The sequence below is a fragment of the Haliotis cracherodii genome, unplaced genomic scaffold, assembly GCF_022045235.1.
Source record: "Haliotis cracherodii isolate W230 unplaced genomic scaffold, xgHalCrac1.p SCAF_5, whole genome shotgun sequence".
NCBI lineage: Eukaryota > Metazoa > Mollusca > Gastropoda > Lepetellida > Haliotidae > Haliotis > Haliotis cracherodii.
In genome coordinates this window covers 43,993,094-44,010,105 of record NW_027266308.1, presented here as the reverse complement: position 1 = coordinate 44,010,105, position 17,012 = coordinate 43,993,094, and the positions used below count along the sequence as shown (strand labels likewise).

General features: G+C 41.7%; 1 protein-coding gene across 1 annotated transcript; it reads right to left on the bottom strand.

The window, feature by feature from the left end:
* Positions 1-3,036: 3,036 nt before the first annotated feature.
* Positions 3,037-16,383, bottom strand: LOC139442692 (inositol-trisphosphate 3-kinase A-like). Its single transcript, XM_071223571.1, has 8 exons — positions 16,206-16,383; positions 8,657-8,747; positions 8,417-8,557; positions 7,612-7,739; positions 5,932-6,081; positions 5,587-5,688; positions 4,404-4,475; positions 3,037-3,585 (listed from the first exon to the last, which is right to left on the bottom strand). The coding sequence occupies exons 1-8, from the start codon at positions 16,347-16,349 to the stop codon at positions 3,382-3,384; spliced, it is 1,032 nt and encodes a 343-aa protein (XP_071079672.1). The 5' UTR covers positions 16,350-16,383; the 3' UTR covers positions 3,037-3,381.
* Between the last annotated feature and the right edge of the window lie 629 nt (positions 16,384-17,012).

Genomic DNA, 17,012 nt, shown 5'->3' with positions numbered 1-17,012 from the left:
TATGTGTGTGGGCTTGTGAGCGAGAGCAAGATCCAGATTCGAGTGAGGAATGCAGTGAGGTCAAAATATTGTTCCTCAAAGACCTGATGGCTGTGTGTGTCTGTAATCCAGATTCGAATGTTGGACTCGAAGGATGAGGAAAGTCTTGCTGGTAGTGGGGCGGTCGTGTAGCCTAGTGGTTAAAGCATTCGGACATGGGTACAATGTGTGAAGCCCATATCTGGTGTCCCCCGCTGTGATATTGCTGTAATATTGCTAAAAGCGGCGTAAAACCATACTCACTCTGGCATAACTTTCGGCTATTAACCTCTCCATCGTTTCAACATGGTGTTATTGCAATTACATAGCAACGTGCATACGCTTGTAAGTGTGGCCAACTGAGATTCTATGCTGCAGTTTAACATGGATTCTCCACGCCTATTATGACTCCCAGCCGTCCTTGTTTTATCCCTTAATGCCGAGAACCAGTCAGGGTAACACCTAGTAACATCCTATGACGTCTTTTGGTATGACGGCCAGGGGATGAACCGGCAAACGCTCTATCCACTAATCACGGAGGCGGTGCACACTCCCACACATTGGGTTTGTTGGTTAATTGTTCAACGCCGCACTCAGCAATAGTCCAGCTTTATAACGGCGGTCTGTAAATAATCGAGTCTGGACCAGACAATCCAATGATTGTCATCACAAGCATTCAGCCACGCAATTGGGATACGATGACATGCATCAACCAGGTCAGCGTGCCTTACCACCCAATCCCGTAAGTCGCCTTTTACGACAAGCATGGGTACGCTAACCCGGATCCTCACGGGTTCAACACTATGGGGATTTAGTTGGTTTGGTTAAAATTCTTTGAGAAGTATTTTAGTTATATTTATGCGTGTCAACAACATGTTGAAGGATAGTGATGCAGGTCTTGGACGTATTGACACGCACGTGTCTCCAAATGAAACACAAAGACTTTCTAATGTCAGTGAACGACATATTGAAGAGCTCTCGGGGGAATAATGGTAAGGTTAACCCATCTCTTCAGAGACGTCTAAATGGATAGGCTCACTGATGCGGTTGCTTGCATGTCATCGTATCCCAATTGCGTGGATCGATGCTCATGATGTCAATCACTGGATTTTCTGTTTCAGTTTCGATTAATTACAGACCGCAGTCCTATAGCTAGAATATTGGCGAGTGGTATTTTTTATCAACAAACAAACAGACATGTTAACGAAGCTATCTTCAATCAAGCTGTTGACGACAATCAACAATTTGGTGATATAATTTTTATTGACAGCAGTTTTAAATGTATTGTGTCAACAAAAAGGAAAAATAAGTGTCAATGTTTCCATTACTAACATTGATTAATGACCCCAAATGTTGATCATGAAGTGATCATTCACAGCTCAAAAATGTCAGAACTAACGCTGCAAACGTGAACCTTGTAACGTAAGCCTTTGGCGTTCTCTTGTCAGAGATCATATCATTGCTTACCATCAACCCATACATTGTTTTAACGATGCACTGTTTAAAGTTCCTCCTATATATTTGCATTATCCATTTTAATATATTTTTTAAGAAAATCATTTATATGTACATGTATTGCGAATATTTAAGTTCGACAACAATATGACACACAGTGCCTACAGTGACAAAACTATGGGTTTTAGACAAGCACAATCCACACAAATAGCTATGGGATAGACCGTGAAAAAGCACGAGACAAGAACGTCAGTGCGGAGATTATGTGATCCCTCAAAACTGACTTCAAGATCAGTGTCCTGTTCAATCTTCAGCATGAGATTACTTTTTTATCACGAGATTACTATTTATCGCGAAATAACTTCTTATCACGAGATCACTGTTTATCGTGAAATTACTTCTTTATCACGAGATAACTATTTATCGCGAAATTACTTCTTATCACGAGATCACTTTTACCGCCAAATTACTTCTTTATCACAAGATCACTGTTGTCGCCAAATTACCTCTTTATCACAAGATCACTGTTATCGCCAAATTACTTCTTTATCACGAGATCACTCTTTAGCGCGAAATTACTTCTTTATCACGAGATCACTGTTTATCTCGAAATTACTTCTTTATCGCGAGATTACATTTTATCATGAGATTTCTTCTTTATCGCGAGATTCCTCTTTATCACGAGAATAGTTCATCAGACAAAACTCCAAATTAGTCCATACACAAATTACAAATTGCAGATATGATCTTTCAAATTTAATATAGCATAGGCAGATTAACAATATAGACTAATATTCCACATCAGAACACGTATTGGTCTTTACACAATGTATGATACTAACATTACATAGTTAATGTCATGAGATACACTGTAAAATACGTGGCACTATCTGAAGCTTAACAAGTGGAGCCGTTGCCATTTACAGTTAACACCGAATATAATGAATCGGATGAAACGAATAGACGGATATAACGGATTGATTTTGAAGACCACAGGAGTTGCATACAGAGGTGACAATACATAAACAGATAATCATACTAGTATACACTTCAGCTTTGGAAGACAAGAACCATATTCACATTTATTTCTTCATTGATAACTATCCCTTTCAATACCTTCAATTTGATTGGTTTTTTTATCCATAAATGGGACAAAGTCAATATAAATGGCTTGGCCCTGTTCCACAAAGCGATCGTAGCGCTATGCCTGTCGTAAGTCTATGTTAAAGAATTGGAGTTACGATCATCTTAGCTAAGATCGCTTTGTGGAACGGGGCCCTGCAGGAGTCCGTTCCACAAAGCTATCGTAGCGCTAAGGTGAGCGTAACTCCCATTGTTTAACATAGACTTACGAATGTCGTTGATACGATCGCTTTGTGGAACGGGGCCTAGGAACTTACATCAAATTTAAGATCCTGACAGGAGCCCGTTTCACAAAGCGATCGTAGCGCTACGACTACCGTAACTCCTATACTTTAACATGGACTTACGACCGTCTTAGCGCTACGATCTCTTTGTGAAACGGACCCCTGTAACTGTCAGGGACCCGTTCCACAAAGCGATCTTAGCGCTACGATTGTGGTAAGTCAGTGATAAAGAATGGGAGTTACGATCAACTTAGAGCTAAGATCACTTGGTGGAACGGGGCCCAGGGGCCTGTTTCACAAAGCGATCGTAGCGCTACGACTACCGTAACTCCTATACTTTAAAATAGACTTACGACCGTCTTAGCGCTAAGATCTCTTAGTGAAAAGGGCCCCTGGAGTCTAAGATGCGAGATGAACATGTGTAGGGTACGGAGGTACAAATAGGAGGCCGCATACTGACACCGAGTTACACAGGGAAATCAGCTGGACTCTGGACGTTGCTACAAGGTAGTGCGGTAGATGCATGTCTCTTCTCTGACCTTTATGTGTCATTGGCCAGTTCTGTAAAGATAGCAGTGAGATTTTCAAGGCCTTTGAGATACTCGTCCTCGTGGTTGCCCTCCACCCATGGCGTCCGATGGTCGATCTTCACTCCCGCCGGCAGGGCCTGGGTCTTACCGAAATCTATAATCCATATGTTGGCTTTCTCTGAATCGTGCACAAAAAGCAGGGAACTCCCGACCAACTGAAACCAGAGTGTGTGAGTGAGTGAGTGAGTGAGTGAAGTCAAAATATACCAAAGGGCAAGCTAGGCGCCTTATCCTATCGTCTGTTATATTTTATACACATCCACAGCCACACCACCATCAAAACTCACATCCACATCCACAACGGCATCAACACTCACATCCACACCCACAACGGCATCAACTCTCACACAATCACACCTACAACACACACAACGACAATCCTATCAACTCTCACATCCACACGAACAGCCATGGTCCCATTGACGCTCACATCCATACTCACAACGACATCATTCCGGGATAGAATAGGTCTTCAGCAACCCATGCTTGCCGTGAAAGGTCATATAGCTGGAATATTGCTGAGCGCGGTGTTAAACAACAAACCAACCAACCAAATCACAACGACATCGTCAAACACCTACCCCCAAATCAACGCTCACATCACTACTCACAACGACATCCACACTCTCACAACCATAACCACATCCACATCCACGCAGTACATGTACACAGCTAAATGATTTAACGATACGCGATTTTTATAGTAAACACTCTGTCATTAACAGTCATGGATAAGTGTTAGCGTGCGTGAGTATGGTCTTACGCCGCTTTTAGCAATATCACGACATGGGACACCAGAAATGAGCTTTACACAATGTATTCATGTAGGGAATCGAACCCGGGTTTTCGACGTGACGAGCGAATGCCTGACTCACTAGACTACCCCACCGCCCCTGATAAGTTTTATAGACGAGTGGTAAGACTACAAGAATGGTAAGATACTTCCGAAAACCTAAAACAACCAATGCCGCACCTCATGCTGACTGAAAAACTCTGACGATTCTTCAGCAGCTTTGATTGCCTCCAGACGCTTAAGGTAGGCCTCCTGTAAATACAAAACACCGTCATCGATACGTTATAAATATACAAGTCGAAATCAGTACCCGGCCCGTTCACCCCTCCTACACTAGGCTGCCAAATGTGTGCCAAATTCAGATAACCGAACATATTACCTGTAATCAAAGACATAATTTGGATAGTTAAATGACTTAATAAAAATGTTACAGCCAATTTTGTCAAATTATGCATTTTTCCTTCAATTTATGCAATTTTGACCCCCTGAAAATTCCTGCACACACTTGCAAGCTTACTATCCAATGAAAATTGTGTACAGATACCTCCTTTATGTAATAGAAAAGGTTTAAGGTATACAGAAAAATGTGGGAACGAAAATCTTGTTTTTCACCCCTGGCCAACTGACTATTTAACCCCCCCCCCCCCCCCCCCCCCACCCCCACCCCCCACGCCAGAACAGAACTTTATTCACTCAAGGCTACATAGCATAGCATACTGAGGTAATTGTCAGATATCAAATACAGTTATATGGCGACAGATTACACTTATATTAAACATATTGATTACTTGACAGCACAATCTAGAAAGGGAAAAGAATTTATAGATGTCAACTTATTTATTAGGAGGATCACGTTTCGGAGTATATGCTTACTACTTCATCAGATGAATGAATTACCTGATGAAGGAGTAAGCATATGCTCCGAAACGTTGTCTTCCTCATAATAAAGAAGTTATTCCTTATGTGTATCACTTCTAAATACCTTTCAAAGACGTTTTATTTACAATAAGAGTATTTTTACTTTTAAAGCAATTTATCATATGGTACATAGAAGGCATCTTGAGACAGTAACATGTCAATAATTTCTTTCTTATATCGACAAAATATTCGGAAACAAATAGTGACGATTGTCTCCAATGTCATAAGATTGGAATAAGAAACATTGAATCACTCCCTTCTCTATCAATCCCTGTCCGCCATGTCACCCCCACCCACCTCAAACACACACACCAGTACTTCGCCCTTACCAACCACCACTCCAGTACCTGGCCGTATCTACCCCTCCCACACCAGTACAACGCCCCGACCCCCACCCCCACATGCACACACCCGCGCAGCAAACACACACACTCACACATCTTACCAAGGCGATCTTATTTCCTCCAAGAAAGAATCTAAACTTCTCTCTCACTTGGTTGCGAAGGTTCACTCGTTTGAAGTCCTTACTGGAACTGCCGTCATCTTTCTGCAGGAGACACCCATAAACAATGACAGTGTGAACAACGACGCTTTGAATAATAATAATATGATGATGATGATGATGACGACGGTGATGATGATGATGGTGGTGATGATGATAATAATAATAATCATCATCATCATAATGAAGAAGGAGAAGAAGAATTTCGTTCATTAATTCATTCAGCCATCACCGATTCAGCCATGTCACATTTACATTATTTCAACACGCAAAACTTTTGTATCATACCCGAATTCCCTCGATGCGGAATGAGAGATTGACAGAGGAACTCATCTCATCTCTCCATCTCAGGTACCTAGCCTTGGTCACACCCCCTTTCTCCCTCTCCTCTGGCGTCGGTGCATCTGGGTCAAGATCAGTCATCTTCCTGTATATGTCCTTGAAACAACCGAGAATGAAGAATAAAACACGACACGTGCAAAGCCTATACAGAGGTCAAAATATCCGGCTAATCACGTTTCTAGTCATATGGAACTAATGCCCTTCTGACTGAAGCCTGATCGGACCCAACACGCGAAGAAAGTTTCATCATACCAGTGGCAACATTATTAATTACCTGTCACGTGTTTCGCGTAAATTCACATTCCGTCTCCGGTATCTTGGTATGGGAGAGATCAATCGATTCATATCCATTAAAATATAGCTACACGTCAATCCACTATGCAATTCTGATCGAAGTTACTCCCACATGGGTCGGGCGATTTCTTCTGATTTGTCTGTCATTGAGGGATTTATTGCCAGTGAAACCATACACGGATATAATTAATAGCAAGGCGTAACGGTAACAGTGTATGACATTGTGAAGACGCTGTAACCGTTCGAGTATGACATTGTCAAGACGCTGTAGCCGTTCAAGTATGACATTGTCAAGACGCTGTAGCCGTTCGAGTATGACATTGTCAAGACGCTGTAGCCGTTCAAGTATGACATTGTCAAGACGCTGTAACCGTTCGAGTATGACATTGTCAAGACGCTGTAGCCGTTCAAGTATGACATTGTGAAGACGCTGTAACCGTTCAAGTATGACATTGTCAAGACGCTGTAGCCGTTCCAGTATGACATTGTCAAGACGCTGTAGCCGTTCAAGTATGCCATTGTCAAGATGGGTGTAACCGTTCGAGTATGACACTGTCAAGACGCTGTAACCTTTCAAGAATGACATTGTCAAGACGCTGTAACCGTTCAAGAATGGCATTGTCAAGACGCTGTAACCGTTCAAGTATGACATTGTCAAGACGCTGTAACCGTTCAAGTATGACATTGCCGAGACGCTGTAACCGTTCAAGCATGACATTGTCAAGACGCTGTAACCGTTCAAGCATGACATTGTCAAGACGCTGTAACCGTTCAAGTATGACATTGTCAAGACACTGTAACCGTTAAAGCATCCCATCCATAGAACGGCGTAACCGTTAACCTATGACATTGACAACACGGCGTAAGCGTTCAAGCATGACATTTACATAAAGGCGTAATCTTTGACCAGAGACGATATTACAGAAAGAACCTAACATGAACATGTAGGCGTCGAGACAAACACTGAAGGCACCGTCATCCATAAAGATATACACGTCATCTTTAACTTACTGTTTTACTGGCATGTTGTTTTATGGGTATATAACGTGTTCTCGTCGCTACATGACCGACGTGACGTACAGTTTCAACTCACTCACTCACCCATGAGAGTTTCTATTTCTTAATGTTCTTCCAACTTACTGAATGCCAGTCAAATACTTCATAACATTAACATGATACAAAATGTGTAGGTTCATTGTTTCGATACGTAGGTTCACCGGGTGTGTATTTCAGGTCTGCTCTTATTAAAAAAAATGTGAACAAATCAGGATCTCAGTTCTAAACTCTAAGATCTAAGATCAGATTTTAATGAAATTGAAAGGTTAAAAATACCTTTCTAAAAACTGGGTTTTCCCTGGCGTTCTTCAACTCCTCCTCGTGATAAGTGCGGCAGCCCATCTTTACGTCCATGACACACGGGCAGGTGAACCCACTCAACAAGTCCTGCAGCTGGAGGTAAGCTAGGGACTGTCAAGGTTCCACTGATACTGCACATTCAAAATATAAAATTCTGGAAATTCTGATATTTTGCACCCAAAAATACCCGTCCTGGAAAAATAGTAGTGTTTCACTTTTGGAAATATGAATTAAATACCAATTTTTTGTACATAACTTTAAATTATTTAGTATATATTATTTTCACTCCTGACTTTGTCGAATTTAAAACGAAAATAAGAAAAGAACTGCGAAGTGGGAACGCCGTGGTTAAAGTGTTTACTGGCACAGCGAAAACCTGGTTTCGAACCAACAACCATTCTTGGTTGGGGGCGGTCGGGTAGCCTAGTGGTTAAAGCGTTCGCTCATCACGCCGAAGACCCGGGTTCGATTCCCGACATGGGTACAATGAATGAAGCCCATTTTTGGTATCCCCCATCGGGATATTGCTGGAATATTGCTAAAAGCGGAGTAAAACCATACTCACTCGCTCACTCACTCATTTTTGGTTGCTGGTACATTGCTTAAAGCGGCAGTGACCTAACTAGCTAGCTAACTAAGTAACTACCTAACTAACCCACCTACTCACGCCGAAATGTCCTAAAGAAATAATAGTGACGTTGTCATCCATGTCCTGCTCTTATTGGATAGAAATTTGCAGTTCGCTAGAACTGGCTTACTTATCAACACGGAAGAAGGATACTCTCCCCTTGTTTTTGGACGTCCCCTCTATATTCCGGGGTGAAGTCTTTCAGGAGATCACACTGTATGTTAACGTAACACTGTCGTTCCCGCTCCAACAGCTTCTTGAGGACAGTCTGGGATTCTCCTGCCTGGAAACTGCCTGGAATATACGTGTGAACAGCGTTTTGACAAACAAAACAATAGGCATCAATTTATTTTTTGTCTGCATCTTTCATAATTATTATTATTTGATAACTACCTTGGTGTCCAGCGAGCTGTGTCCACAACTTCTTGTTTTTGCCCAGTCCCACCCATTTGGCCACACTAGTCACCACACTCCATGGATTCATCTGAAACAGTTACACGATGGGAGTTGAATGACAGCACATCAACTCCCGGTCAAAAGAAGGTATACAACCATGTTTGATAGTGGCTGCAAATTGAAACCTGCAAGAAACGGTTCATCGATGGTGATGTATTTGATAGGGGTATCATGGTTGTGTTTTGGACCCTACTTATCGGCCGTAATAGGCGACTATGCTTGTCGTAAGAGGCATCTGACGGGATCGGGTGGTCAGGCTCGCTGACTTGGTTAATGCATGTCATCGTTACCCAATTGCGTGGATCGATGCTCATGATGTCAATCACTGTATTGTCTGGTCCATACTCGATTGTTTACAGACCTCCGCCATATAGCTGAAATACTGCTGAGTCCTGCGTTAAACAACAAACCAACAAACTATAGTCAGCACGTGCATGCAAGATACCAGTTTTATCTGGTATGCACTTATGATACCGGTTTTATATATATAAGGCACAAATATCATAGATTCTATTATATTAAGAAGAAACGAACACGATACTTCAAAACGCTTTAACTACATTCGATACGAGATTCTAAGTACGTGTATTCAAAATGGTGTTTTATGAGTTACAAACATATGGTTGATAAGCACAGAGACCATATACCGATAGCCCTTGTTGAGGGCAACGTTTAAAGCATAATTAAAGTGACGAGACGGCAGACGCCCAGTTGGAACATGTTCGGTGTTCATCTGCACTCTCTCGGCCGTAGCGTGGCAGCCACACCGCTCCATGTTTGCAGTGGTTCTCCAAAAAAAAAATACGCAAAAAAAGACAGGTGGTGAGGTGCATCCACACGTTGGATTGCCTGCTTGGACAAGTCCGGACTAATACCGGTTTAATAGTATCCCACTGAGATACCATGTCGCATGGATACCCCACTCAGACGCAATAAACTGACTCCGAGCCAGCCGACTGGCTATAAACTGGCTTTTAAACCCCTAATGCCGAGCGCCAGGCAGGGTAACAACAAGTACCATCTTTTAACGCGTTTTGGTATGAGGCTGCCGACGACAACATGTGCTCGAGCACCGATACCAGGACAGTTTATGCTTTCTGATCGTTTGAAAATATCTTTCATGTTACAATTTAGAGGCCAGTTGATATACGGTGCCCGTTCTCATTCGAAGAAATTGCAATATAACACGGATCGGGGAATTATTTTTATCTTGTGAACGATACGAAAATATAATTACAACAATCATAATGTTGTAGGTGTTGTATTCATCAGTAATTACGAATTTGCACTAGTGAGATTACAAGCACATGCTGCTCCTCGTGCGTCATTGCCTCAACGTGCCGCTTAATGTGAACTGGATATGGGACATTTTTTGTTATGTGTCGTTGTGCCCTGGAGGCGTGGCCTACTTTGCTGTAAGTAGGTGTGTTCCATTAGTACAATTTGACTGACCTGGGTCAACCACGTTCCTGGCAACCAGGGTTGACTAGATTCAGCCTTCGTTAACCAGCGTTAATCAAGAGGAATTTAGGTGAGGTGAAGTGAAATTGGGTTTAACGTCGCGTCCAAGATTATTGCCCTTATATAGCGACGTGCATGCACGTGTGTGTGTGTGTGTGTGTGTGTGTGTGTGTGTGTGTGTGTGTGTTTGTGGCTGCTTGTACTAGTCCGGACTGATGCCGATTTATAGTGCTAGCTCACTGAGATACCATGCCGCAGTTTAACATGAATACCCCACTCAGACACAGTATACTGACTCCGAGCCGACCAGTCCTTGTTTTAGCCCCTTAATGCCGAGCGCCAGGCAGGGTAACAACACGTATCATCTTGTAACGTCTTTTGGTATGACGCGACCGGGGATCGAACCCCGAACCTTCCGCTCTCCGGGCGGACGCTCAACCACAAGTAGAGGAATTTAGGTTTTTCCAGAAACAAAAAGCACAAAATGCAACCTTGCTTATAACATTGGTTGTCTGGACAAGGAGAAACACAAAAGCCATTGCAATAAAACACATCTGTGAGAGGTTAACAAGTTTGTCATTGCTTGACAGCACTGCTGTTGTGCCTTTACTATTTTATGCAAGTAAACCGACAAGAAAATTCTTAACAACGCGGACACCATCCAATGAGATGCAAAATAATCATCCAAGTTGCACTATTGATTCTTAAGTATTTATATCAACAACCGAAAGTTCATTTTTCTTGACGCATATGAGAATACATATACTCTATCAATACCTGGTTTATTGCAGTCATTAAAATGCTTATATTCATGATTGAATCAGTAAATGAAACTAATTAGCTTTAATGGTGACGTCACTTGGAGTAACAAGAGTGATGCACCCCAAGGGTTCAGAATGTACTGGCAGCTTAAGTATGACGTCAATTAGTTAACATGAGCGAATATTGGTCAACCAAAGTTAACTGAGTTCACCTGGGTCATTCAGGGTTTTGAAATATACTCTGCAAAAAAAGAAACGCAAAAGTGAATTTAGATGTATATCTTATATATCATATAAATAATCAACAGATGGTAATCGTTTGTTTAAAATTGGCACACCATTGTCATTGACCCAGGTTCCATATGGCACACATGGAACAGTAAATTTTCAAGATGGTCATAAATGCTCCATTAGAGTCCACAATTGACTGGCGTCGTCGTCTCATGAAAGTAATCAGATCCAGAATTGGAATGTTCACCAACTTTGTCTGCAGTGCTTGCGCCAACTGTCGGAGGTTCTGTGGTTGTTGCTGACGTGCTCGCAGTCGTTGATCCGGTGCATCACATAAATGTTCGATTGGGTTTTAATTTGGAGGCCTTGAGGGTCACGGCAGGAACCGGATGTTGTGATTCCTGAAAAAGGCTGTAGTCAGTCTTGCCGTGTGAGGTCGGGCGGTGTCTTGTTGGAAAATGACGTTCGCTTGTTGCCTGATGGGAAGGACGCGTGACCATCCGTGTAACGTTATGCCGTTAACTTCCCCAGAACTTGCACCAAGTCTGTTCTATCGGTGTCACTGCCATCGCCAAATCTGTCCATTTTCTGAAGGCAGTATCGTTCATAACGTTCTCCGTAACGCCTGTAACGTCCGCACGGTGAAGCATAAACGTGACTCGTCACTAAACCACACTTGCCTCCATCGCAGTTGTGGCCATCCTCTGTGACCTTGACGCCATCGACGTCGCAGCCGATGATGCAGGTCCGTCAAAATGACACTACGTTTTTAATATAAGTGGCGTAGCCGAATGAATCTGTCCTGTGTTCTAGTAGTGATATGTGGTCGACCGGATCTGGGAAGGTCACGTGTTGTCCGTGTGTCTGATAACGGTTCCACAGTCTTGTAATGGTGCTTGGTGCTACGTGAAAAAACCTGGCTACAGCTGAAGATGATTTTCCTGTTTGCAGTCGGCCGATGGCGTTGATGCGAAGGGCTTCCGTCAGTCGTGGCATGTTTTCGCTGTTCACTTGATGTAAAATTGTGATGCCATTCAAATGAAAACCCAACGTTTTTATAGCCCAACACGTGATGTTGCACGTGCATGTGATGTTGGTGTGTTTCGGCGCCAGGCTCTCGCGTGGTATTGATACTGCATAATCGTATCAGTATCCTATCTGCTATTGTAAAGGAGCGATAGTATAGCAAGGGAACGCTACGAGTATATTTTTTACCATGTCAGATACATAGGATCTTTCGTATATCAGTCACTCAAGAGGTCGTATAACTTTAATCACGCTATGAATTGATATTGATAACATCAAAGACTCCATTGTCAAAAGAGCGGTTTTACGCTGACTGACAATATTACATCAATATCAAGGCAGGGGCACCAAACATTGAACCCATGTTAGAAATTGATCCGGGCGACGAGCGAACGCTTTAACCATGAGGCTATATCCCCTTTTCAGTGTCATCTCACCCGTGCTACGGGTATACGCCGACGTGGAGATTCCGGGTGGGAATATGAGACCAAGCAACGTATGCTTGTCGGAAGAGGCGACTAACTGGATCGGTTGGTCATCCGCGGTGACTTGGCTGGTTGTGTGTTATCGTACCCCGACGTTTCGGGACATGTACATAGCTTTGGTGTTTGCTTGTTTGCACATCTATATGACGGCGGTCAGTGAATAATCGAGTCTGGACCAGACAATCCAGAGTATCGACCCACGCAATTGGGATACGTTGACATTTGTCAACCAAGTCAGCGAGCCTGACGATCCGATCTCGTTAGTCGCCTCTTACAACCAGCATAGGTTGCTGAAGACCAGTTCTAGCCCAGATCTTCTCGTGTTTGTACATTGCTAATAACACCAATCACTTGTTTGTCTGGTCCACACTCGATTAAGTACAGGCCACGTGATATAGCACGGCTATTGCTGACTGTGGGGGTCAAACAAAAAACAAAAAACAAACAGACACTACATGCAGTTTCGATTCAGTTGACTGGACGGTGATTCTCACGGTTACAATTAAACTGATAACTTCATGCTGATCACCTCTTGACTGTCCTATATTTGAGCAGGGTTAACCGAGCCATCGTTCAAGTCAGGCAATGCATACAAACTGACCCGAAGCTATATGCAGACTCTGACGACTGGCAATTGCCCTACTATCTATCGGTGATGGGAGTCAATATTGCGATGGCAAGTAGCCAGTAGTAATTTGAGAGCAAACCTTTACCGTAAACTACGGTTATAAGGGACCACTAATTTTAATTTCCTTATAACCGTAGTTCGTTATGAGCATATACACAGCATTTATACAGCAAATGGACGGGAGCTAAAAGCAGTTCGTTATATCCGTCAATTCGTTATAAGCGTGTTCGTAATAAACGTAGTTGGCTGTATTAATATACTTGATAAATTCAAATTACAGAATCGGCCATTATATAGCTGTAAAAGTGCTGACAAATCATTCATTTATTAACCAACCGCTTGTTCAACTCTAAGCAACAGTTAAATCAGGCCTACCCGCGCCGGTCTAACGCATTTGAGGTAAGAAGTTGAGTTGGCTCATAATATAGAAATATAGTGACAAGAGACAGACGTCTTGTCTACTTTTGCCGCTACTATACATGCACAACCTGTATGGGTACCTACACTGTGTATAGAACGGTATATGGATACGCAATAGAAACTGCATATTTACCTTTCTGTCTTGTAAATGTAACGTGTGACGTATAGAATGTGACACGCATGCACACACACAGAGACACATTCAAAATGATTGCAGAAAGTTTCATCTCCCCCTCTCTCCCTCTCCTTCTCTCTCTCTCTCTCTCTCTCTCTCTCTCTCTCTCTCTCTCTCTCTCTCTCTCTCTCTCTCTCAATATTCTATTCATCATCATGGTTGTGACCTAGTTTGTCCCGAGGACAGAGTAAATAAGGCTGGACAGGCTACCTTTCACTATATGTATTTCCGGCGGTGTCCTGTGTACAAATTGACTTTTCCTGAAATACATGATTATCCGATGTCGTGAATTTGCATCAACTGGGGAGTATGCCGGTGACATGTGCTACTCTCGGAAGTGAGCTGGGCTAGTCAATATGTGGACAAAAGCGTTAGAATCAATATATAGATATCTCAGAATTTACTGCAAGGATGACAATACTTCTGCGTTACAGAGTCGTCAAACTTGAAACGTTGCCTGTCAGCCCTGATTTATACGTCTCCGGGGACAAACTAGGCCACGGCATGCACACCACACCTGTACCACTGTACGTAAAATAGTGGGTCATAGTGAATGGTATTCATTGTTTGCTTCACGGAGAAAGGCTACAGTATGCAATAACTGCACAACAAGTTATACGTATTTTGATACATGAGTTAACAAGGCATACGTATTTTGATACATGAGTTAACAAGTTATACGTATTTTGATTCATGACTTAACAAGTTATACGCAGTTTGATACATGAGTTAACAAGTTATACGCAGTTTGATACAGGAGTTAACAAGTTATACGTATTTTGATACATGAGTTAACAAGTCATACGTATTTTGATACATGAGTTAACAAGTCATACGTTTTTTGATACATGTGTTAACAAGTTATACGTATTTTGATACAGGAGTTAACAAGTTATACGTATTTTGATACAGGAGTTAACAAGTTATACGCAGTTTGATACAGGAGTTAACAAGTTATACGCAGTTTGATACATGAGTTAACAAGTTATACGTATTTTGATACATGAGTTAACAAGTTATACGTATTTTGATACATGTGTTAACAGGTTATACGCAGTTTGATACATGAGTTAACAAGTTATACGTATTTTGATACATGTGTTAACAAGTTATACGCAGTTTGATACATGAGTTAACAAGTTATACGCAGTTTGATACATGAATTAACAAGTTATACGTATTTTGATACATGAGTTAACAAGTTATACGTATTTTGATACATGAGTTAACAAGTTATACGTATTTTGATACATGTGTTAACAGGTTATACGCAGTTTGATACAGGAGTTAACAAGTTATACGTATTTTGATACATGTGTTAACAAGTTATACGCAGTTTGATACATGAGTTAACAAGTTATACGCAGTTTGATACATGAATTAACAAGTTATACGTATTTTGATACATGAGTTAACAAGTTATACGTATTTTGATACATGAGTTAACAAGTTATACGCAGTTTGATACATGAGTTAACAAGTTATACGCAGTTTGATACATGAGTTAACAAGTTATACGTATTTTGATACATGAGTTAACAAGTTATACGTATTTTGATACATGAGTTAACAAGTTATACGCAGTTTGATACAGGAGTTAACAAGTTATACGCAATTTGATACATGTGTTAACAAGTTTCACGCAGTTTGATACAGCAGTTAACAAGATGAGTACATTGGTGAGATGTGGTGAGATCATATTCTTTTAGGAATGTTTGACTCTCCGATGAATCTTTTGGCAAGCATATGTTGTGTATAATGCAGTATTATAGTGACAGGATGGTTGTTTGGTCTCTGTCAGCTCTAATTCTGATGTACATGGCTATGCATTACAAGTACGGAGGCGGCGCATCTGTGAGGCTGATTCTCGAATATTGCAGGGCAACGGAAACTTAACCCTGGGTCAATAACCGGTATTAATTTTACTACAAATATCACAACAGCAGCCGTGCACACAGCATGCGTAACTTGTCAATACTATTAACATAATTCTAACGATTAAACATTAGAGGCTATATTCAGTGGGTTGAAGTTTGATGTATGCTCATTGGTTTCATAGACCTTGTGCATATAGATGACATATCCAGTACCCAACAAGCGTGGTATTTAATGGAGTTTAATAAAACCGGTCTTAAATGTACCCGCAATGTACATGCATATCTACATGCCTTGGTCCCAGTCAAGGGGTTGGAATGTGACATGTACAATAAACATATATGACGTAACGCTGTATAGATGGCCTATTGAATACCATGACATGGGATACACCTGCACAAGGTACACACGAGTATCTATCTACCTGTTTACTTGGGGGAGCATCCAAGTCGATGTCCACGGGACTCTCCCAATCGCTGAGATCATCATCAGAGCCACCTGTGCTCGCCATCTTAACTGCAGCTGTCACAGATCCAAATAACAGACGCGGCAACGTGCATCTACACATACACTTTACCAAAGTACCTGAGTTACACTGCAACCAGTTGTATTGGCTATAAAGAACGGGACCGGGCTGTCACTATAAATACATGTACCTCTCGTAATGTTGACAGTCGTAATTGTGGGCGGTGGCGTTGCGTCGTGCGGAACGGCGGCCAAGCGGAACATATAGCCCGGTCATGGACTTAGATGGTATCCTCCCATCAGTCATACAGGCCATTTTATCTGATTCTGATGCTTTACATCTCATTAAGCCGCAATTCTTGGTACCAAAGCAAGTGGAATAAATACACCCTATAAAACATAGAAATCAACACTGGGTGTATAATTATAAACTACCTCTTTAGACGCGTATTCAGAAGTGTATGGAACTTACTGAAAAGTTATTATGTACGATTCGATCTACATGCGATATTTTTTATAGAAGGTATATTAAGTGGCATAAGCAGTTTGTTATTGATATTAGTTGATTTAAGGTTTATAAGGTAATTCATCGGCAATTAATAAAGAACTGCAAAGTTTACATGATCGGTCTTCTTCAGGGCTCAATGGGAAGATGGTGATAAGTTCACCATGGATTGGAAGTAGAAGATGGTATTAGCAGGTACATTTCGTAAGATGGCAATAATTTATAATATTTATAGTAAAGTTCTTTTGAGACCTTCTGTCA